Source organism: Atractosteus spatula, chromosome 11 (genome assembly GCF_055471065.1).
Source record: "Atractosteus spatula isolate fAtrSpa1 chromosome 11, fAtrSpa1.hap1, whole genome shotgun sequence".
Taxonomy (NCBI): domain Eukaryota; kingdom Metazoa; phylum Chordata; class Actinopteri; order Semionotiformes; family Lepisosteidae; genus Atractosteus; species Atractosteus spatula.
The window spans coordinates 1485263-1508694 of record NC_142716.1 but is presented as its reverse complement, the minus strand read 5'-3'; the positions used below and the strand labels follow the sequence as shown (position 1 = coordinate 1508694).

Below are 23432 nucleotides of genomic sequence, written 5' to 3'. Positions count from 1 at the left end.
GGGATTTTTTCCTGTGTGTGTTGATTGACTTGTTAACATGACTGAGTTGTCTATTTCTTTATATCTGTATAATACAATTAATTTTTGAGTCATGAACTCAACAGCTGAGTGCAATTACAAAAAAAAATAAACTACCATAGGAAACAGGTGACACTGTTTCTTGTGGTTAGAAAATTGTTAAGGACTTAAATTAGAACCAAATTCCTTGATTCATATCGCTTCACATATTGGACAAATCAATTTCAGCCTTTCTAAGGATTTAGCCTACTTAAAATTCATAGAAAAAATCACTATCCTTAGAGTTTTAGAAAGGCTTTTGACACTCTCACTGGTAACTCTGTTTATGCAATCAACACATGTGCTGAATAGAAAGTGAGTGAAACTTGTTTTACACTTAACGTAAATGACAAGCCTAACCTCCTTTTAATTGGTGTGTGTCTGGGGAGTTGACATGTGGAGATCCCCTGAGTACCTGCCTGCTTTATCAGCGGTTACCACACTCCTCTGCTCTCAGTCAGGGAACAAAAGAAACTATTGTTCCTTTTCCTAATGGTTATATAGCCATTTAATGAGGCGTTGTGAGGTAAGGTGAAGGATCTGTGTTTACTTAAACCCAATCCTCTCCAGCCCTCTTCCCCAGGTTTAAGAGGTAGGCATTGAATCATGAATACTGTGATCAGTTAACGGGTGACAAATTAAATTACTTCAGATATCATTTAGAACAAAACTAGGCCTTCGGTGCTCTTGAAGTAGAACAATTTGCTTATATTTTTCAATAAAACCTACACGTGTTTGGAATTTGAGGTGACTGAGGGTAAGAGTCACTGGGCAGGGGCTCTCCTGAAGCAGCACTGGAGACCCCTGGCCTTGAATATGAAGTTGTCAACCCCAGTCTTAGTATACAACATATTGCATATGTGCATTTCACCTCTGTTATAGCTCACGGAATGGAACAGAGATGAATGCAGATTAAAAATAATGAAAGAAAAATTATAACAGGCATGGCCGCCTTCCCCCCTGGACAAGACGGGGCATTTACTGGAGATGTGAGCACACGACTGCCCAGTCCAGAGTCCAGAGCCCTGACCACTGCTCCACACTGCTGCTAAGTGTACATTTAAGAACACCATCCTCCATTTCCATTATAAAACCATAAGCAGTGTCTACACTGCAAAGACAAGTACTTTAGGTGGAGGAATAGACACATTGACAGGTAAGCATTCGATGGATGTAGGATGAGCTCTGAATTGTCATATTCATTCAGCACAGAAGAGTTCCTCGTGTAGATTCATGTTTTGGACTCCAGCATTCTGAGAAAACACTGGGCAATTTGCCCTCACTTTTTAAAATGAAACAAATGTTTAATGTGTATTCATTTCCAAGAAATGTGTTTCTGCTTCTGAGTCTGCCGTTCGCTTGATTTAGTTTCTTGGTGCCTGTTATCTACTCTTGACTCTGGGCTGTTTATCTTTTGTAGCATGTAAAGAAGCAGATCTAGCTAAAGCTGTCGGTGCCTACAGTACAGGAATGACAAATCAGTTCACAGTACCTCTGAAAGCAAAACCACATCTGATCGTGAGCTGATTTCATCTGTCGCACATAGAAGCCTGGCCCTCTGAGTGTCCTGGCTCTCACCTGCAGGACAGTAGCACAGCGTCGCTGGTCACTAGACTGGGGCACTGCTCCAGAGGGAAGAGCTCCTCCTACTGGTCCACCAGCACTGTTTGCAGACGCAACCTGTTTTTCCTCCAAGCTCATTTGCAGCCCAAACCTGTTGTTTGTCAAGGTGTTTCGGAATGACCAGCCCCCCGCACTCCACTCCCGTGTTCTTCCCATCTCCACCACTGCGCGGCTTCAAAAACAAGACCAGCCTGGTCATTCAACTCAGACCCCAGTTCTTCTGAGACCTGCGGGAATTTTCTAGAGCTTGTTTCTCTCTTGCATATGTTTGTGAAATGAAAACCCGAGCAGATCCTGTCCGGATGCCCGGTGGTGGATGCTTGCAAGAGATGCATCCTGATCGGTCTTTCTGTTTTGATGTTCATCCCAGTTCAATGCTCACACTACCCCCTGCGTTTGACATGAACGCTCGCAGAAGAATGATTTATGCCCAGACTGCCTCTTCCCAGCTGGGAGTGGACATGGAGACGGAGCAAAGGTAGTGTGGAGTTCATCCCTGCTAAGGGACGGAGAGGGCCCTGCTCTGATTACTGTGTGCTCAAGTAACCCCATTTTGAAGTTTTAGTGCAGACCCTGAGGTTCAGCGGTGTGCTGTGCTGTGTTGGGTGATTATGTTGAGTGTCCTAGGTGAACGCTGTGCCTGTGGCAGGGCTGTAACAGAAATGGTGGAATCTTTTTTAGGGCATTAGGCCCTGATGGCCCTGGACACCAAGCGCTGAAGAGAAATCGAAAATCTACCGAGACGCGTTAAAAAATGTAACACATGGGTCCTGGAACCAGCAGCGTTTTTGCTGTGTTTCTCGTTTCTCTTTGCTTTGAATGACACTGTCAAATACTGTTCTCACCGTGAAGGGCTGTGAAGACTTAAGAGGCCCGAACTGTAAATCACAGAGAGAACTATGATGAAGGGGTTCATCACAATCGCCTAATCTTTTGTGGGGAGGCGTCTGATGAAAGACAGGGGGCCAGTTATGGACTTTGAGGAAATAAGTCGGAGCGTTTGAAGATCAGATGACCGTGCAAATTCCAACAGGGATCTTTGAGGATTCCTGATTTTTAGTTGTTTACTTGATTTTAAGGTTCATCACTCTCCACCTTTGGGCTGCTGTGGTGGGCATATTTTGTAACACCTGTAAACCGACTCACACGTACTGTGTCCGTTTTATCATGAAAGGATTGAATGTCGAGCCGTCATGCAGTCTAAGATCCTCTACAATATCCTTTAAATCCTAAAACACTACCTTTCAGTTTTCTGGGAGGTGGGAACTGGTCGAGTTGAGTTGTCCCCAGAGAGCGCTCCGCTCTCCCGCTCTCGGTTATGGTCGCCAGAGTGAACAGGCATCGTCATGGTAGCGGGGTTCTTGGGGGCTGCTTGTCTTTTTAAGAAGAGAGTTTGTCGTGTGGGAATATTTGCTTTGTTTCTAAATAGCATAGAAAATGCCAGCGCTGCCAGTCAGAGAGTCTTGGCTCCTCACCAGGCTATGCACACACGGAGGTAGTGGAAGGTGGGTGTACGATCTGAGCTGATTTCTATATTTAAAGCAGTAATCAAAGGTTCCGCTGAGTGGCAGCGAACTCTGGGCGGCTTTGATAATTACACATTGAAGCTCAAACAATTATTTATCTGGTTTCAGAGCATAATTCCATTAAGCGCCATTGTTTTCTGTTTCTATATACGCATTTCCTGTGCTGCCCCACCTCCTGCTCCCTTAAGACAGCTGTTTTTTTTCCATTTTTGTCACAAATATTCTTTGATACGTTGCCTGTGTCATTAAATATGGTTTAACATGTCAGGAGAGCTTTGTTCACTCAGTTATGGATGTGAATCCATTAATCTGTAAAGGAAAGGTCCTTTAATTTTCTCTTGGCAGTCTGTTTCCTCTGTTAAAAGACATGTAACCTGCAGGAGGGTTGTGATGTTATGTAATGAAAGGGAGAAATAGAGGGGTATTAGCTATCATTGGGGTATTGCATGATTAGTATCTTTTATTCCTTGAGAAGGATGATTTATATACATTAGTCTCTGCAGAGCTCTCACTTTTACTGTTCAAGGTGAGCCCTGGCTTCTCGCTGTCAGACAATGAAAGGATTAATACTCTGTACCTTGCCTGATGGGTTGTCCACAGGAAATACTGGACTGGTCATTCACATTTTAGAATTTTAAGTATTTGATAGTATAATTATTATTATTATTATTATTAACATCACTTTATTAACCCTTTACAATTTCTTGCATTAGGAATTATCTTTTCACATACGCCAGCTTGCTCTCCATGAGACACACAGACAGGGAGAGAGCCTGGGGTCAGAGCGCAGGGTCTGCCATTGTATGGCACCCCTGGAGCAGCTGGGGTTAAGGGCCTTGCTCAGGGGCCCAACAGAGTAGGATTCCTCTGCCGGGTGCGGGATTTGAACTGGCAACCTTCCAGCCACAGGCACAGATCCTGAGCCACAGAGCCACCGCTCCGCCCCCAATTTAGGATCTATTTACTTTACTACAACTTGCTGGCTCGCAGATTTTGGGACCTGGGTTCAGCATGGAGATTGTACGTTTTCCCCGCGTTCGCGTGGGTCTCCTCCGGGTGCCCCAGTTTCCTCCCACAGTCCAAAGAGATACTGGGAATTTTCCCAGTGGCTTCTGGGAAACTTGTCGTGAATGTGCGCGCGCGGCTGCGAGCGCGTCAGCCGGCGGCTGTAGTCCGACGTGTGCTTCGTTTCCTGTTGTTAAAGTGCTATTCTAACCGATTGCGTTACCGTGAGCTTGCAGCGCTTCGTGAGGAGGGAAGGGCCTGATGGTAAAGAGAAGACCACGAGGAGCGACTGGAGACGGAGCTTCGTTGGAAGAGTAACGAAACCTTTCGTGCTTCTGCGTGGCTCGTGCCTTTGTAGCTGCTCAGAAATCCCCCGGGCAGGGAGTGGCTTACCGGCTTCTCAGACTGAGATCCTGCTTTGACTCGGTGGCCGCGAGCACCTGCAGCTGGAGCTGGTTTCTTGCTTTCCCCGCACAGGCTGACTTTTGCAGCGCAAGTGATGGAGCCTCCTGAGGCGGGGGATGCAGTTTGAAGCGCCGTCACGCTCGCTCCTCCTGGGCGTCTGGGCCTTGTTCAGTAACCATGGCGGTGCAGCCAGTGAGGCGCAGACTCAGGGCTGTTGCGTGATGTGCAGTGGCTTGGTGTGTGTCAGTGTACCTCTCGGCATGTGTGTGTGTCGGCGAGGAAACCTGAAGGACTCAGGCATTAGTCATTGCTTACATTAGTCATTCATAACATGCATGGCTAATTTATCTCTTTTGGTCTCTGAAATCGTACCATTTGGTATTACGTTTTAAGCAGCTGCGCCACAGGAGGACTGGTTGTGCACATTAACCCGGATGGAGACACTCAAGTCACACTCCACGTCCTTTAGCAGTGACTTGTAACTTGGAGTACCCTGGGCAACTCATTTTTCACATGTTTATTAGTCCTGAAGGTGGAAACAGTTGTCAGAATCCGTTTCCACTGAAGAAGAGGATGAAGTAGCACCACACAGGGCCTTGCAAGTGACCGGCTCTCAACTAGATGGCCTCAAGGCGAAGAAACCCCAGGAGAAAGAGGGGAAAGGGGTCTTCTGGAGTCTGCTCGTGTCCTGTCAGGGCCTCAGAGATGCAGAGGCGGTCACAGTGCTTGAATTAGTACTTTTAATCAATGTCTTACAGCAGTGTGGCTCTGTAACTCTGCACTGGCTGTCTTCTACACATCAGATGTGTACACAGATGACAAAACCTGAGTTACTTCTCTTTCGTAACCTTTTTGTGTTTAGTTTTGTTTTCTTTTGAAAAAAATTGGCTTTCTCTCTCTCAGGCTTGGCAGTACACGTAGCTCTGGCTGAACCAGATTCAGGAGTGTTGTTGTTGGGTCTGATTTCCCCTTAGACAGGTGCTCGCTCTGTTAATGCTTGGAGTGTTTACCTTGGTCCTTGGGTTCTGACACTGAAAAAGGCTTGTGTACAGCCTGAATCCGGCCTTGTCTTTCATTTACAGGTGATAAGGAAATATTTCCTCTTCCAGGTGCTCGTAGTTGTATTTTTTTTATTGGCTATTCTCAGAATCCTTGAGCAAAGAAAAAAAGGGAAGCAACAGAGGAACGCTTTTGCAGGCTTGTCAAAACTGGTGTGCTGAAGTGGACAGGAAGATTCAAACAAGCGTCATTCTCATCTCTGAAGCTCATTGAGGGCAAATTGTCAGTATTCCAAACTGGTGCACTACCAGTACTCCTCCCTGTCCACCCAGTTTCCTTTGCCACAGTATTGAGAAGCGCTCAAGTTGGGAACTGGGCATTCTTTGCAGAAACAGCATTGAGGCTGTCCTGCAGTACAGCAAGGGCTAGCATGTGCAACCACTGAGAGTTTGCATGAAAAGTCAGGAAAATAAAGATGATCTAAACTGTTTTTGTAGTGGCGTGTGTCTGAAAAAACGCCTGAGCCTGCTCTCTGGCACTCGGAGCTTCCAGCTTGTTTTTCTCGTTCCGCGAACAGCAGTCCTTCTCTCTCTGCGCGGGGCGCTGGTGATGTCACCAGGAAGCCTGGCCGCAGCCTGCTGGCCCGTGTGGGCTGCCAGGGGCCGTGCGCGGGCCGAGCCAGGAGTAGAAAGAGAAGGTGATGGGGAAATGATTCGATGGCAAGGCCAGCAGACACATAAAACCCCCTTTCTTGTTGTTTCATTCTTTATTTCCTTCAGAGGCGAAGCGTGGCTCTGATGAGCACTCCAGATGTGCGCCGGCTCACGTCCTGCCTGGCCACCGTTTGCTAAGCCACCTCAGAGAATGAGAGAAATGGATTCAGAGCAAGTGTCAGCTCCTCGTTCCAAACACTTCGGAGGGTTTTCAAGGCACGCTGAATGCATATTTTGAATACATTCAGCTGGTAGAAGACCAAGTCTTTTGAATTGTCAGGTTAAGAGAAAGGAAATGACAATAATTCTCCTTTATTTACTTCTGGAATATTAGTGACAATTATCTTGGGGAAAAACTGGTGCAGATTTTTGGAGACACTGACCTAGTTCTAGGTTATCTCAAGGGCTTACTGCATGGGTACAGAGACATCTGGTTTAGTCTGGTCCCCAAATCTGTTGAAGACCAGGTGTCTCACAATGGGCAGTACAGCCTTCTCACTCTGGTGAATGTCCTTCCTTTTGTTAGATAGTGAGTCTATTTTTGTGAGGATTTGGGCAGAAGACTACAGCTTAGAGCAGAGAAAGCAAAATGACTAACTTTGGTAAGTGTACAATTTGCTTGCCCCACATACCACTGGGTTGTTGACATTCACTGTAATGTGGAATGAAACACATTACACTTTGGAAAGAAGCTTGAGTCAGTAGCACCCAAGATCTTTTAGGCTCTTTCACCGTAGGTAAACTGTGTCTTGTGACAATAGAGAAGGACCTGTGTTAGTCCCCTGGGGTACCTCTTGTTTGTTTCTAAAGGCAGACTTCATTTTCTATACCACAAGAAAAGCAAGAAGTTCTTTATTTTTTCTTTTTTTCTATTTTCTTGCTTGTCTGAATCCTGGAATTATTGTGTTGATGATAGATATTTGAAATATTACTTTACAGTTCAGCCATCCAGCATGTCTAAAATCAGCATTCTTTGCTCATGAGAAACATTGACTTGATTGAGTCACTCACATTTTTATTTAATTTATTTTAGCACGGGAATACCAGATGGGAGGACGACAATGAATGGCTTCCTAGCGTTATTGTGTCAATAGTATTTAGATACTTCTCTTTCTGGTTACACTGCTGCATTTTACTTTCTTAAACAATATTTCAGCCCAAGTGTTACTGTAATCTTCTGGACATCTTCCAAGGCATTCTCCTTTTCCAGTCTGGCCTGTGGTTGTTTTTCCACAATTCATTTTGAAAGGAAAAACTTAGTTTGAGACCATTCAGATGAGCATTTTGTAACACAGGGAGGCACACCAACTTTGTATGGGATCACAGCAGGACCCCAAGGGGGTGGGGAATTTGCAGCTGGCCAGTAACGAGGTTTTGCAATTGAAGTCAGCCCTCCTGTTTACTGGTGTTGTCTTTCATATTTCAGAGTGATCACAGTGTCTTCTGCAGCTGTTCCGCTCACTGATCAAAGGAGCAGATCTCTGTTAGGGTGAATCCATTCACAAGTTTTGAGCAGCGGATGCTGTATTTTGGGGATTCCTTCTTGAGTGCACACATGCAAATCCTGTAATTTTCAGAAACCAGGAAACGACACCACCCTGTAGGTCAGCGTGTTAATGAAATAAGCGGAGCAGAACTTCCTTTGGGTTTTTACTAGTGGTATGCAAACCATTTATGCATCAGAAAGGCCTTCCCAAGTATCCCAACATTGTTTCAGATATGAGTTTGTTTTTATTTCTCCTCCTCTGCCTTCACGGTTTTAAAAGTATCAGGTACTTCCAGGCTGCCTCCTACCTGTTCTGGGATAAACCACGGCGCGTCTGCAGGCTGTCGTTTCACCCGGGCCCGTGTGTGTCGTGAAAAATCTGACTTTTCACTCTTCCCAGTGCCAGCCTGCAGCTCTCCGGGCTGGAGCTCTGGCACTCCGGTGCGGTGACTGCGGCGGCCTCACACCTGTGTCCTCCCGCCAGCCGCGTGAGCCCGGGCTGCGGCCGAGTCTCGGGCAGAACCGGGGGGCGGGGGGTTGCCGGTGTCCCGGTCTGTCGCAGGGCCTCTTGGCACAGCGGCACGAGTGAAGCCGGCCGTCGCGGAGGGGGCTCGCTATTCCTCCGTCCCAGCCTGCGAGTCGGGCGATGGCGGGTGACTCTTCCTCCCTGCCTCCGCCTGAGCCGGGGGGGAGACAGGAGGAAGCTCGGACTCGTCCGCACGGGTGGCCAGTGGTGAGGAGCGAGCGCCGGCCAGCTGCGGGCCCTGGGGGGCCCTGGGGGTCTTTGTCTGTCTGGGCTCTCTGGGCACCCTGCGGGGTTCGTGCTGGAGTGGAACAATCAGACTCTCTGGGAGTGCAGGCCTCTTCCTGGAAAGACAGATGCTTTCCCAACTCCTTAGACAAAATACAGACAAGTGTTGCGCTGCGTCTGAGCAGCAGTGGCTATAAAGACCCCCCAGCGCAAGTGCCACTCAGGCCCCTCAGGTCCGCAGCGGCCTGAGTCAGCTGGAGCGGACTGAAGGCTGTGTGGCCCACGTTTACTCTCCAGATGAGAGATGTCAGAGCTGCTGGTGCAGAGGGTTTTTAAACTCTAGAGCAAGTTCAGAACTAGAGGCCCCTTTCAAGGACCCGCTCCGAGGGTGAGAGCTGCTGGAATTGAGCTACTCCCAGCTCACTCCATCGAAGTGCACGCGTGTAACCGGCGCTTGATTGCATTGACCCTTAATTAAACCATTACAAAACTGCACATGGTAACAGCCCTTCGCAGGAGGGTGCACAGTAATGGCATTCAGATGTCTTCTGTGTCTGCAGCTTTGTTTGTTCAAGAGCAAACTGAAATCTGTGCTCTAAAACGAACGACCATCTGTAGTATTCCATAGGCAAGGCTAGTCCGAAGTCACTTCTCTTGACTGACACAGATCTTAATGGCCAGAGTGAGGCAGGTTTTGAATCTAGTTTCCCCCAAAAAGGCTGCATTTCTTAGGGGCCTGCACACTGTCACTACAGAGGCTGCTGTCTGCAAATGAGACATGAAGCCCATTGGGAGAAAAAGGAATTATTTTAGAAATATTCAGTTTCATGTGTTAGAACGGAGAAATAGTTGATTGACAGGTTTAGATTTACTCCATCGAACTACAAGCAGTTATCTGTAGAAAACGTGCTTCAGCCGGTGTTGGCTCTTCGTGTTTCTGAGGATAAGTGCTGTTGCTGCAGGAGCTCCGCTTGGCTCCCTGACATCGGTGCGCTCTGAAGGAAGGGACGTGCGAGAACACGCTCTGACCAAAGCACATTTCCCCGCTGCCTTCTGATAAAGGAGCGGAGTTCAGCACTGTGATCAGGGACGGGTTATTCGAAATAAAACTTGAATTTCTGAATTGCGGCTGGACTTTTCCAGATCTGTGATTTGGAATGACTGCGCATAACTTTCAACCCCATGATGTTCAGTTTTATTGTCGTTGATCCTGTATGTATGAAGAGAGAAAAAAATGATGTGTACTGTACTGAGGATGTGGTAAACTGTATTTTTGAAGGAGTGGGAACAAGTAAAGGTTACTTCCACACTTTCCCACCTGCTCTGTCCTCTGGTCACCTGTGATCTATATCCCTCCTGCTGTACCTTCCACTCTGTTCCTCACACCTGAAGAAGGCACGGCAGCTACTTGACGTCTTTCTGCTTTCCAGCGTGGAATTAACCTTCCCATGTTCCCATGCAGCCAGTGCTCAGCTCCTGACGCAGCTCTCTGCTCGATCCGTCTGCGGAAACGACAGCTTCAGTTTCTCCGTAGCTTTTACAGATGCCTGTTGTGCCTCAGTCATCTCACTCGAGACAGTCTTGACCTGTTGTTTCGCTAGCCCTGAGGCTATTTTGTGTTATTTGTGGAACCCCTCGTTACTTTAACACCCCTAGGCTTCCTGCAAGATCTCCTAACGGCTCTGACGGCTGCACCGCGCACAGCGGCGTGGAGGGAGAAGGAGGGTGCAGTACCGTCAGGCACGTGCTTCAGTTCCTCATCTGCTCCGCTCATGGCTGCGGTTACCTGGTAATTACAGCATTACTAAGGCTGAGTGCTGTCACCTCTTGGGTCAGCTTGGCTTGTGGTTTCATATGGGGTTTAATGAAGGAGAAAGTATGTAGCCCTTCAATATCAGTATTGGAGAACACTGTCTGGACCTTAAACATGCCCTTAGGAGTTTCAGCCTTAATCACATCGTTTCGGGAGTGTTAAAAGCAGTGTTTTATGAGACTTACGTCGCCTGAACATTATTAGCTGCAGTCAGATTTTAAAGCTGTGAACAAGTCAGAAGGAAACATTTATTTGTTCCCTCGGTAGAGTGGGTAGATTCCTAAAGTGTTCATGGATACTGGATGGGGTGCCGACCTGAAACGGTCTCTGAGGACAAATACTTTTATTGCAGTTTTGTTATGTGCGATTAGAGAGGGATTTTGATTTTTTTAACGGGACAGTACTGTAGGTAAACAAAGTTTCTGTCATCTCACGGAAACCTTGTCTGCTTGGTCTGTCCCTTTGTGTTACGTATGTAAACACCGTTGAACGATGTTTGCGAAAAGGCAGTCGTATTCAAGGTACTAACATGCAGCAGTCTGTCCGATTATCGTACCAGCTTGCACTGTGCCCAGGACCAGGGCTGTGATCACAGCTCTCGACCACGCTGCAGTTAGCAACTGCTCTTGATCTAGTGTGAGCAGACCGGAAAATGCTGGAAAATGTCATATTATGAGTGTACAGTAGATACTGTATGAAGAGCTAAGATCTTGGGGTGGAATGCTCATAGCTCATTTATTTCCAAGCCTTCTCTCTGCATTCCCGAGAGGAAAGTGGAGATGTGTGGCTAGTATACACTCTCACGACCCTGAAGACTGCAGGCCGGGATACGCAAGCGATTCAGCCGAAGGTTTCGGCAAGGTGAGCAGGTTCCTGTGAGTGACGAGTGCCCTCTGTCTGGTGCCCTCAGGTCCGCTGTCGCGGAGCCCCTGTGAGCTGCTGCCAGTCGGGGAGGGGCACCCGGTGCAGGCCCGGCTGAAGAGCTTCACCGTGCTGGCGGGCTGCGCCAGCCGCGGCTCCATGTCCCGGCCGCAGGAGGTGCACATCATCAACCTGAGGAGCTCCGGAGAGGACAGTGCCGGGCAGCCGGTCGCCCAGGTAATGCCGGCCACCCCCTGGGACTGCGGGGCCCAAGAGTGTGTTCATGTGTGTGTGTGTGCTGGGCCCAAGAGTGTGTTCATGTGTGTGTGCTGGGCCCAAGAGTGTGTTCATGTGAGTGTGCTGAGCTCGGGAGTGTGTGTTCATGTGTGTGTGCTGAGCTCGGGAGTGTGTGTTTATGTGTGTGTGTTGGGCTCTGAGGTGTGTGTTCCAAGTGTGTGTGTGTGTGCTGGGCTCAGGAGTGTGTGTTCATGTGTGTGTGCTGAGCTCTGGAGTGTGTACTGATTTCAGCAGTTAGTGTTCATACACAGTGTATTAATTTTCTTCACAAGAATGTCATAGCCTGCCTTGGACTGCACTTCCTTCCTCTGAACAGTAAGATAGCCTTCTGGCTTAGAGGTATTTGAGGAGGTAGTTTTACTTTTATTGAAAAAAACATATTTTAATATATATAAATGTAAAATGTTGGCCCTGAAGGTCTTTTCAGTGTGACTGTGCATGTCAGAGGTGTAGTGAAGGCCAGCATCTTCTGTGACTGCTTATAAAACTCAAAACTTCACATTTTTAATGTAACCATTTTAGCCTAAATTAATCACAACAACAGGCTGTAATGAAGGCAAATAAACTGCTCCCACTACAGTTCTGAGCTTTCTGACAGCCCGGCGAAGAGGCGGCGGTGTTGCTTTGTGGAAGAAAGTGTCGCTTGTGTCTTGTGAAGTGAGTTTTGTATCAGTATTTGAGCGTGGTTCTTTGCTGTTTTAAAAGAATAACTAAGATGATGAGCTTGCAGCAGCCATACCAAATTAATTAAATCAGTGATTACTGGAAGGCTTTTCTGTCTGTCAGCTGCTGACCTAAGCATTTCTCGAGTGCTGTATAATTTCTTGTTTACTTTTTTATCTCCCAGATAGTCTTAAACGGGGCCCCTCCCACAGCTGCTTGCAGCACTGTGAAGACGTTGACTGTTCTGTGCGTGCAAGAATCAAAATTCTCCTTCAGTCAAGTTAGAAAACACGCTCATGAGAGAAACCCGGTAGCTTTTTATTTTGCACACAGTCAAAAGCGGGGATGACAAGCTTTGGTCCTGCAGAGCCAGTGAGTCTGCAGGTTTTCGTCTCAGCTCAGCTCTCAAAGATGTAAACGAGCTCATTAATGGCTCAATTGGATCAATTTAGCAGCTTCTCTCAGCTTGTGAGGTGCTGCTGCATTGAGCAGACCTTGAAAACCTGCAGACGCACGGTCCCTCCAGGACCAGGACTGGACATCCTGCCCTAAAATAACAAGCCTTCCCGATATCCAGGCGCTTCCGGAATTTCAGTCCTTTTCGAATCAAGCCCTGCTCTGTAGTCATCTCCCCCCCCACTGCCCCCGCTGCAGAGTGGACCCTTGTCCGGTATCAGCTGAGAAGATCAGAGGCAGCTCTTCGGGTGCCAGAGTCTCTAATGACACCAGACTGAGAAGTGAAAGTCAATATCGGCCGGGCTGCTGCAGAAAACTGAAGATGAATGGCTCTTCCAGTTCCAGGACTGGGTGTGTTTTTCTGCTCTGGCGAGCTGATGCTGCGATAAGGGAGTGTTGGATGGCTCTCGCTGGACGGGGTGGTCTTCAGGAGGAGAATTCCTTGAGCTCCAAAGCGCAGGAGCCGCGCTGTTCCGCACTGTGGGACATTTCATCTGCTGTGCAGCGCCGTGCTCTCTGATGCCATATCTTGGCGTCAGTTGTCTGCCCTCCTTGCCCCCTATTGTAATCGTCGGCCCTGCAAATGGCTGGTGTTCCTTCCCTTGGAGCTGACAGGAAGCTGGAGAAAGGTTTCTTGGCTGCAGCGGGAGAGCAGAAGATTGTAAACATCCTTGGGAGATCAGATTGTTGTTCGAGGTTCCGAGATTTCAAACAAAGCAGAGAAAACGTTATCTCTGCTATCTCTGTACAAACACAGCCCCGGGTGTCCTTTTGGCCCTGGAAAAGAAAAAGGGAAAACATCTGATTTTAGTTGCAACCTGTTGTTGAATAGACAGAAGCCAGGCATCTGCAAACAAAGATAACAAACAACTATAAAACGTTTTTTTTTCTTTTCAAGAAAAGTTGTAACATGCTTGTCAGCTTTGAATATTTGACACACCTTGTAATTTCGGTGATCTGTGCATGGGCAGTTTCTTTCTGATGTAATCGTGGATGCCAGAGCACAACGGTGCCTGTTTCTTTGGAATGGAGCTCTGTGCATGGCAGTGCGAAAGAGCACATTTTGAAAAGCTTGTGCTGGTTGGATCTCATCGACAACAAAGATGGAGACATGAAGCAGGAAAGATTTGGGGTAAAGGATGGCCAAAACAATGACACCAAAACAACCCACCTTCAGCAGGGCCCAATGCCTTGTATCTATATTGTGCTCTTTATCCCCATGATCTCAGAGTGCTTTATCAATAGAAGGGTAGTCATCTGCCACTGAAGTGCTACGCCCACCTGCACGACACACTTAGCCATTTAGCACCAGTAGCCCAGCTGCACGGCAGCTCAGGGGAGGAGGGACAGATTGCTTGGAACCTGAGGGGGGGCTTTAGAGAGGTCAGAGTGGAATCTTGCCAGACTGTGGGGGTCACACTCCTACTCTTCTGAACAGTACCAAGGGATCTTTGATACCTAAGTGGTCAGGAAGAGACAAAACAGATTGCAAATGCAGAGGATAAATTCTTATCTAAGAGAAAAACCTAATTGATTTTTTCCAGGGTGAGCCTGAGATTTGATGTATGCAGGGATGTCAATAGATTTTTGAGTTTGGCACCTCTTCTTGAAGAGGTTAGGCCAGGTGCCCGGGCCAGCGCAGACCCTGCTAAGATCATAACATGTTTCAGCTCTGAGGCATAAATCAGTTTAGAGAACTGTCCAGATGTTTTTTTTCTTCAACAGCAATGGTTTCACGTTGGCATAAACGTCTCTGGTAACCTTGGAAGTGCTTTTAATTTGTTTGCCTGTGTGACATCAGTTACCCATTTACTTGTGATCATTCTGTGCGTCGTTCTGTGAATGCTCCAGTGAATATGACCAGTGAAATGTTTCAAATGGAGTAGAACAGACCAGCCCGGAAGAGACACGCCGTGTGTCAGCAGGAGAAACTGGATTTCTTCACTGGTTGGGTTCTTGTCAGTCACCTTTGTGCTGAGTTTTCTCCCCTCAGACCAGGTGAGGAATATGAGGTTATTGTGCAAGAAGCTCAGACTGGCCTCAGGTGGCACAGTGCCTTCTCTGTGACTCGTATTGGTTGTGCACACTGGATGCGTTGGACTGTGCATTTGTTTTGCACAGTGTGTTTTATTATCACAGCTCCTCCGCCTGCCTTCAGATAGGAAAAAACACCACTCAGGTTCCACTCTCTGGAAATTTTGGGTTCAGTGTTGTCTGGGGTTTCTAGAGAGACAGTAACCATGGCCTTAATGTTTTGAGGAAAAAAAAGCCCACTGGCCTCCACAGGCAGAGATAGGCGAGTGGGGAGTTCTGTGCAGTTAAATGTTTGGATCAGGCCACGGTCACAAACAGTCAGCCTCCAGACCTGTGGGCTTCCTCCGTGTTGAAGGAAGACACATCTGACACACAGGGGGCTGCCAGCCAGGGCTCTTTCTTCACCTTCAGCTGGTGAGCAGGTGGGTGTTTTGATGTCATGCAGGCCTCAGCTAGAAGTCCCCTTTCTTGGGCTGTGTGAGAGGAAACTCCAAGCTTTCCAAGGGCAGGGAAGCTGTCTGCAGCCTGGAGCAGTAAAACTGGATCTCTTGAGTCACGGGCTCCTGACGGTGTGTCAGTCCGAACAACTGGAGCCCATGTTATCAAAGAGAGGAGTACAGACTCTGTGTACATTAAGCACTTAATTACATTTTTTTTGTTGTTATACTTTAAAGCTCACTTGTGTCTTCACTTATTAGGGAACACTTCTGTCCCGAGACAGCTATATCCACTAGATGGAAGCTTTACAGATTTCATACTGAACATTTCCATTTGTCTGAGGTGCAGTTCTGATCTGCTTTTAAAGAGGAGCTTCAGGCACAGTCACATTTATATTATGACAACATTGCAAGCATGTCACTCTTTAAAGTAAGCCTCCACTTCATCATTTTACTTTGTCAGACTTCCACCCTGTAAGTGCCCCTGTGTTTTTAACCGGGTGTGATGGCGAAGTAAATTAGATGCTTTCGCTGCAGATGTCAGTTTTGCTGCTGCTCCTTGGAAGTAGATTTGAAATGTTCCTTCACAGCTGCCCCCTTGCCTGTTCATTGTCTGAGAGTGGAATTTTGTGAAAGATCATGAAATGAGAATAAAACAGAATAAGAAATGCAGCCCAGATCCAAGCTCTGAGAGGGGCTGTAGGTGCAATACTTCATTGAAGCTGGTGTTCTGGCCTGGAAATGAATCCAGTTTTGAAACACGGAGCTCTTGTAAAGCCCATCCCAAACTTGAAAGACTTATTTCACCAATAGATTAAAAGATGACACTGAATAATCCATCATCACTCATAATGATAAATGCTTAGAAACCCTTTTTAAGTCTTCAATTGCACAGTAGTTAAACCCCACCAAAGGGGATTGGAAACTATTAATTATATTTTCAGCACAAAAGTTGCCTGCTTATTCTTATGTCAGGTTTTCTGTGGGTAAATGACTGTGTAAATGATTAAATTCTGCTGGCTTGTGTTGGAAGCTGAAATCCTGTTGAATGCATGTATAATCTAGACTCTTTGGAGTACAAGTTAATAAGCAATCAAATGGCACATCAGAAATATTTGCTTGGCACTGCCAAACATGTTAAAAATAAGGCTTGAGGCTTCTGAATCATGTCTATCGACAATCAAGTTTTTACCTGTGTAAGTTCATAAACCTTACAATTATGTTTGATGAGCAGCTATCACTATGTTTGCTGAAATGTGTGTGTGTGTTTGTTTTTCTGGCTGTTTACTATGCCATATTTTTCTGAAAGAAATTAACGATAATGGTACACAGTCCAACGTGTGCTTTTTGAGTACAGGGCAGACATGCCCTGAAGTGACTTTAGTGGTCTTCGTGTAATCGTGAAAAGTTCAGCGTGTTCCTGTTAAGTTCATTCAGACTTTGTGTGGTTGAGAAATCTGGAGGTGTGACATTATTTGCCTATAAATTTAAAAAGAACAATGTTTCCTGAGGAGTGTGACAAAGGGACTTCTGTAAATGTAAAATGCACTACTGAGTTACACTAAGTAGTTACTGGAAAAACAGGCAATTACAACAAAATGGCCATGTGAATTTTTAGCATGTGTCCCAGACTTCTGTTTTATCAACAGCATTGTTAATTTGAATTAAATACATAATGAGCCGTTGACAAAAATGAATTGAAATTTAGAGTATTCATAACCCTCCAGCTTGAATCCTAATATACAGAGAGGGCTTACTGGTTTTTCCTAAGTCACCTAGTTATTATGGGAAGCCTGCTTCCATTTCCCAGTGCAGACCAGAGATCTGTTGTAGTGGATTGTAGTGTGGTAGAGATATTCCACATACTTTAAACCTGTGGTGAGTTTTGTCTACAGTGGCTTGCAGATAAGATTGTTCCCTGCACCGCATTCCAAGCCCTAGGTATTTGTAGGACTTTGATATCTTTTAAAACAACAATTACACCCTACTGATGCCGGGGCTGATTGAGAAGGCAGAACAAAAGAAGGTTCTGAATCGTGCACATCTTCCGCAGAGAGATATTACTGATCTTTGTCAGAGCTGAAAGCCCAAATGTAAGCAAGGATATGCTGAAGCTTCTAGTTCCAAATAAGCAGGCAAGTCTTTCATCTTTGAACACGTCCTGAGCAAATGTTGAAGAGCTGTCTTTAAAGTCACAGAGCACATGACCCCTGGAGTTAAATGCTTGCCTTCACATTGCCTGCAAGTTATGCGACTCCAGAAACACAGTATCCGATGTAATAACATACTGCAAGCAACATACTGACTCTTTGATTTAGTTTTTAGTGAGAGAAGAGCCTATGTCTGAAATAGGCCAGAAGAGAGATTTAGTCATTTACGAATTTAAAAATCTGGCACCTGTTTTGTTTTTCCTTTCAGCATCCAGGTTTTTGCAAACGGTGTCCAAATACGTTGTTACTACAGTGATCTAATGGTCTGGTAATTTTTTCATGGTCAGTACCCTCCTGAGTGCAGTGGTCACTTCTGTCAGCCTGGACTTCCTTTGGAATAAGAAATGCAATGACAGGCAAATGTATTACTTTTATAGATTCGTTTTTAGGCCTCAGCCATTCCAGGCTCTCTCTGTTGTTCCCTGCTGTGTCCGTCTGTCGGTCAGTTACTGTAGTATCGGTCCTTGCATGAGAAATTGGAATCGTCCCCCTGTGTTTCACCAAAGACAAAAGCAAAACGTTTCACTTATTTTCTTCGCAGAAGCTGTGTGTCTTCAGACAGAGTGCTGTTTATCTGGGGCATTTCGGATGGATTTCTGTACTTAGTGTTTCTCATTTACGCACGACCCGCTGGGGCTGCACTGAGGGGGGCGAGCAGCAGGGTTGCGATGGAAAGAAAGCAAGTTTCTCTGTCCTGCGTCGTTCTAGAGTGGCGAGCCGTGACCCCGTCTCTGTGCCTGCCTTCACAGTCCTGTGGGCGCAAGCAGGAGAAACGAGAAACAAGAGAGAGAGATTTCAAGGAAAACGGGCAGAGCAGCGGCTGAAGAACACGACGAGGGCATGGGGCGAGATCAGCTGTCCTAGGCAGCGGTTTTCCTGTAAGCCCTGACTGCGCTGATCCAGGATAAGCTCTGGTTGGCCTGGCAGCTGGAATCCTTGACATTCTCCACTGTGCACCTACAGTACACTTCGTACGACGCTGTTGCAGGCTCTTCCAGGTGGAATACTTATCTGCTTCCGCTGCCCTTGAGCCGACACCCCCAGCACAGGTCAGGGGCTTGAACGACACATTGATTCCCCCTTCATTTCCGTCATTTCCCCCACTAGAAAACATTCTCCTTCCGCGCACCACACTGTCACGCCTGTGTATAAACAGAAGCAAAACAAGCACGCCTTAGCCATCTCCCCAGAGCCAGAGTGCCAGTGTAATTGAGAGCACTCAATGCGTTAGATTGAGATATTTTAAGCTCTCCCTCTTGGCACACAATCTCGACCTTCGACGAAACCTGTGAGTCTTCACGAGCGTTGAGAAGACGAAGGGGTGTAGGATTTCTGCCGGTTTCTCAGAAGACAACAGGAACAGGGGGGAGGAAAATTCAACTGCAGCATTTTGAGGGGACTTTGTTTCAGGAACACAGAGGAAAACCACACTGCAGAACTGCCATAAGACTTCACTGTGCTCATTCTGAATTACTGTAGTAATGAGCTTGGTGGGTGTTAACACTGCCTTGCGGGTCATAGTTCGATTCCAATTTTCACATCCCCCCTGTTTTTAAAAGGCTTTTTGCAAAAGACAAGCTGTCTTCATTAATTTGTGTCTGTAAACTGTCCATTTCTCCATGTGCTTGTCATGACCCTCACCAGGAATTAGTCTCACTGATTTAGATTAATGGATGAATATGTTGTCCACCAGTAAAAAGGGATATTATTAAGCAGCACACCTTGAAACGGAGATCTATGCAGATTAACGGCAATCTGTTTTGAGGAACTGTCTTGATTACTGATGACTGATGTCAGGCACCCCCTTTGTGTTTTTTGGTAGCAGGCTGTGATTACTTTCAGCCCCACTGATCTGAGAAAGTCGGCCTGTTTTTGCCAGTTCCTCCCGGTGACTTACACATTTTCAATTCACCTGCATTCAGATTCTGGGAAAGAGGGAAACAAAACAGCCTTGGTGCCTGATGCAGGCAGACAGACAGGGCTGGGACTCATTCTCACTCACTCTTCTCATGCTGTTTCTGGAGTTTGTTCCTCTTGTTTGTTCTGGACAGAAATATTAGACAACCTGTTTTCCAAGCTCCGAAGTGGCTGGTCAGTAGCTCAGGCAACTGCTTTGGTGAGCAGCACCGTTAGAGGAAAGAGTGTGTCGGCCAGAGAAGTGTGCCATGTTTAGAGAGTGACCTGGCGCACACCTGCACGTCCGCTGGACTCCACTGACTACACAGGGGAGAGAGAGTTTGTAGAAAACTGCGTTTTCCATCTCGAATGAGTGTTTACCAGGTTTCTGTGGTTCGCGTGGAGACTGCTCCGACAGACTAAACGACAGCGAAGCCTGGAGGCCCACAAGCTCCTGGCTAGCGGTGCTGATTTAGTACAATTAAATAAAAGTAGAAATTAATCTAAAATGACCTCATAAAAGATATAGTTCTAAATGCCTTGATGTGAAGAAGTCTTAATGTTCCACAAGATCCCCATTACTATTATTAACATTGTACAGTATTTAACTAATGCCTTTAAGTTAAAGCATCATAGCTTCTACAATGCAGTATCCTGACTACACCGGTAACTTTAAGTTACATGGTTAAATGGTGCGTTCTAGCAAAGCAAGAAATAAATCATAACCTATTAAAGTAAGGAAACAACCTACAGAACGACTAAGTCATGGTGGAAAGCAAAAACAATCAGTGGTCACCACTGAGAATTCCCAGTAGAAGACATGGAATTCTAGGCAATTCCATGTGACTCTTGTTTATAAGCTGGGGTCCTGAGGGGCAGTTTATGCGAAGGGTCTACCTGCAGTGAGTCCCTTTCCTGCAATGTTTTTGTCAAGTCTTGTGTAGAAAGATACAGCAGATGTTGTGTGGTGTCGAGTTTGGAATACTTGTGAATATACAAGGGTCCGAGCAGGGAACTGCATCAGAGTGCACTACAAAGCATGGCTGCAGAGGCCCAGGTAAAGGTTGGTTCCACGCTGTTTCCATTGCTGAGCCTCCTTCAGCTGTGTGAAGTTGTGTGAAGTTGTGTGTCCTCTTTCTGCTTGCATGTATAGATTACAAGTGAGGATGCGAATGGTCCCCCTTTGGTTTGCACAGAGAGCTTGTTGTGCTTTAAAAAAAACCCTTAAAAATGTGGACCTGATTACTTTGTGGAAGTCTTTCGACAGCTCCTGCGGTGGGACTCCAGGGGAGAGGACAGGGCTGGTTGTGCACAGGGGTTTGGGAGTGTTGTGAGAAACCTGTTAACATGTGTGATTAATAAAAGAAAGCAAGGAAAAGGGAGTCCTGGATTTGTTCTTGCTTCAGTTCTGCCAATGAAAAGCTTTCAGGCAGCAATTTTGACTTCCCTTTTCCATATTCCAGTCATTCAGTTATTCTTCAAAAGCTGCTCCTACATAACTGTTACAATATGAGTGTTTGGCAGAAGAGGCTGAATGCATCGCTCTGACATTTAATTAATCGCTCATTGGTGGTAATTCTGCAGTCATCCAGCTGTGCTGGATACATGTTTTACCTTGTTTTTGATGTTTAACAGCAGGGGAGCTGCTGAGGAAATAATGTGTGCGGTCCGAGCGAACCTTCGCTCCATACCGAATTCGGTTTCCATGAAGCAGGAACTCCGGTCTCTGTGCTTCCACTCTGAGGAATGTGATTCCTGGCACTCCTGACCTGTAAAACATGGAAGAAGGCATTTAACCCAGTGGAGGTCTTTTCCCGGGTGCTTATTCTTCAGTGAATGAAGAAGAACACGTGGCTCTGTGCAGGCCCACCCGTCTGTGAGCTTGCCCCAGGATACATCAACCCTTGAAACCTTAAATGTCTGAGCCACAGCTTGATGGAAGCTTTCCTGCCGTCCTGGGTTTGGAGGGAGCTGTGGAATTAACCAGACGCAGTTTTCCAAGTTGTTCCTCCAGCCGAGGAGAGACTTGAGCTCATTCATGGAGAGATAGGAAGGAAACTGTCTTCTCTCTGTTTTCTCCAGAGAGATATCCGGAAGGGATGTGGGTCCTTTTCCATCTCCTGCAAGGCTTAGACCTCGACCACATCATAGCTGTCCTTCAGGATTCTACCTGTCTGGGTTGACTCAGTAATATTCAGTTCGTGTTGATCCGCTGGTTTCCCTTTGTCAACTAGCATTTTCATTTATAGGTGAGCAAAATCTGATTGAATGTATACATATTCATTTTATACTTTTTCAGGCTACTAAAGACTATATTTCATATTTTCCTTTTTTGTCCAATAATACTCATTACTCTGAATTTACTGCAAAATTATCGCTGCTAGATTGAGTATTTTGCTAATGCACTGTGTGTTGCTGTGGGTTTTTTTGTAATTGTAAAGCAGATTTTGTCTGTCGAGAAAAAGTACTACGATCTACATACGTTTCCCATAATGTCTGATGTATAACTTCTGGATTTTTACATTTTTATACAAACTGTTTAATTGGAAATATACCAAGTTCAGGAATTCTGATGTACACACATGCTTTGATAAAAACTGGAACCGTGATTCTTTTGGGAAAAAAAAACAACTTTTCCAACATGATGCCTTACGGGAAGCAAACCCCAAGACACGAAACTTGCAAAAGCTCTTGAACTTGTACTGTAGTTGTTTCCCAGATTGAGGAGCTGAAGGGGTTTTAACCTTTTCTCATGCATTCCCGTAAAAGCCCACTCCATCCTGACGCGTCTGCTAGGAAGTGGAGCGTGGACAGTTGTCTGCAATTTATGAATTGAAAGTCTGGAATCGAACACAGTTTAGACTATTAGCAGCAGCAGCCTAAGGACTCCGCACTTGAACCGTCAGTGCTGATCCGGAGAATTCTTTGTACGTAACTGGGACGTTACTGGCTTGTTAATGTTGTGCAGTAGAGTCCCGCCGTCTTACAATAAGCCCTTGAAACCTGGCAGGACTGGAATCTTGCAGGAGAAGAGGGACTTGGCCTTGCGTGATGCTGCGTGCATGATGAGCTCTGCACTGGACTGCACTGTTGCACCCTGGGATTGAAGGAAGTGACATCAGCAACTGATGATGTCGCTAGCTTGGTGCTCTGGGGGTAAGCCCGTCCAGTGGGCCCTCTGTTGTTGTTGAGCTTCCCGAGGCCCCCAGTAAGGGTACCTGCGCAGCCTGTGGGCGGCTATCATGACACACACACACACACACACACACACACACACACACACACACACACACACACACACACACACACTAGCTGCTGAGGTTCATGCTTGACTTCAGGCCTGCGATGTGTTCGGGCTACTCCAACATTGAAGTGTGAAGGAGTGATTTCTCAGAATGGGTTTCACAGAACTGCCAATGAGAATATGCTCTGCAGAGCTCTTGGCTGGTGATTTCTGTCCAATCACCAATTGAGCCGCCCTCAAATGAGATTGGCTTTAGACCTTTGTATATCAGATTAGTAAAACGGCTTCTGGTTTTTAGAATTCGGCTAATTATTTATTTGAAAACCAAGTTCAAAGTTTGATTCAGTGCATTTATCAAAATGTTTATGATTTAAGTCCTCGTGTCTACCATCATTTGTATGGCTAATTTCCAGCAGTTTTAAGAAATACTACGCTGTATGAGAAATAATCCCCAAATTTGGCTACTTCGAAGATCTGCAATAAACCAGTGTGCTGCCCTTTTTAACAGCTTTACACAAATCTGTTATTTACTTTGGAAATTGCTAGGAACACAAGTATTCTAGCATTATGTGCATTTGAAGTGATTAACATCATAGCTTTAGTTGAATGACTGACATCAATTATGAACACTACCGCATTAAATAATGGGCCGACATTTGCAACAGCTTGCATCCTTGTGTATTAACAGATAGCTTTTGGGGAATTTTTCCCATACACTATTAAATATTTGAAATGCGGCCAGAACACAAAGTTCTGGCTGTGCTTGTGCATTAACTCATCCCTGCACCCAAGACTTGCAGGCAACAGGAGGGGACCTCGTGCAGAAAGAGGTGCATGACATGTAAGGTGCTTTGCCATTTGGATCTTCCCTTCAGATTCTAATACTTGAAGAAAGAGTTTTTAAGTTCTCCGCCTTGGTGCTGGCCTTCACAGATTAATACACACGCACACACAAA

General features: G+C 46.1%; 1 protein-coding gene across 4 annotated transcripts in view; it reads left to right on the top strand.

Annotated features, from left to right (window-relative positions):
- tgfbr3 (transforming growth factor, beta receptor III) overlaps nt 1–23432 on the top strand; it is an 86681-nt gene that overhangs the window by 19610 nt on the left and 43639 nt on the right. For all 4 annotated transcript variants that reach the window (XR_016093732.1, XM_088927054.1, XM_088927053.1 and 1 more), the window contains exon 3: nt 11289–11476. Coding sequence is in view for 3 of the 4 variants with exons in the window: in XM_088927054.1 (XP_088783180.1) it covers nt 11289–11476 (188 nt within the window). In the remaining variant the exon portion in view is untranslated. The remainder of the gene's footprint in view (nt 1–11288; nt 11477–23432) is intronic.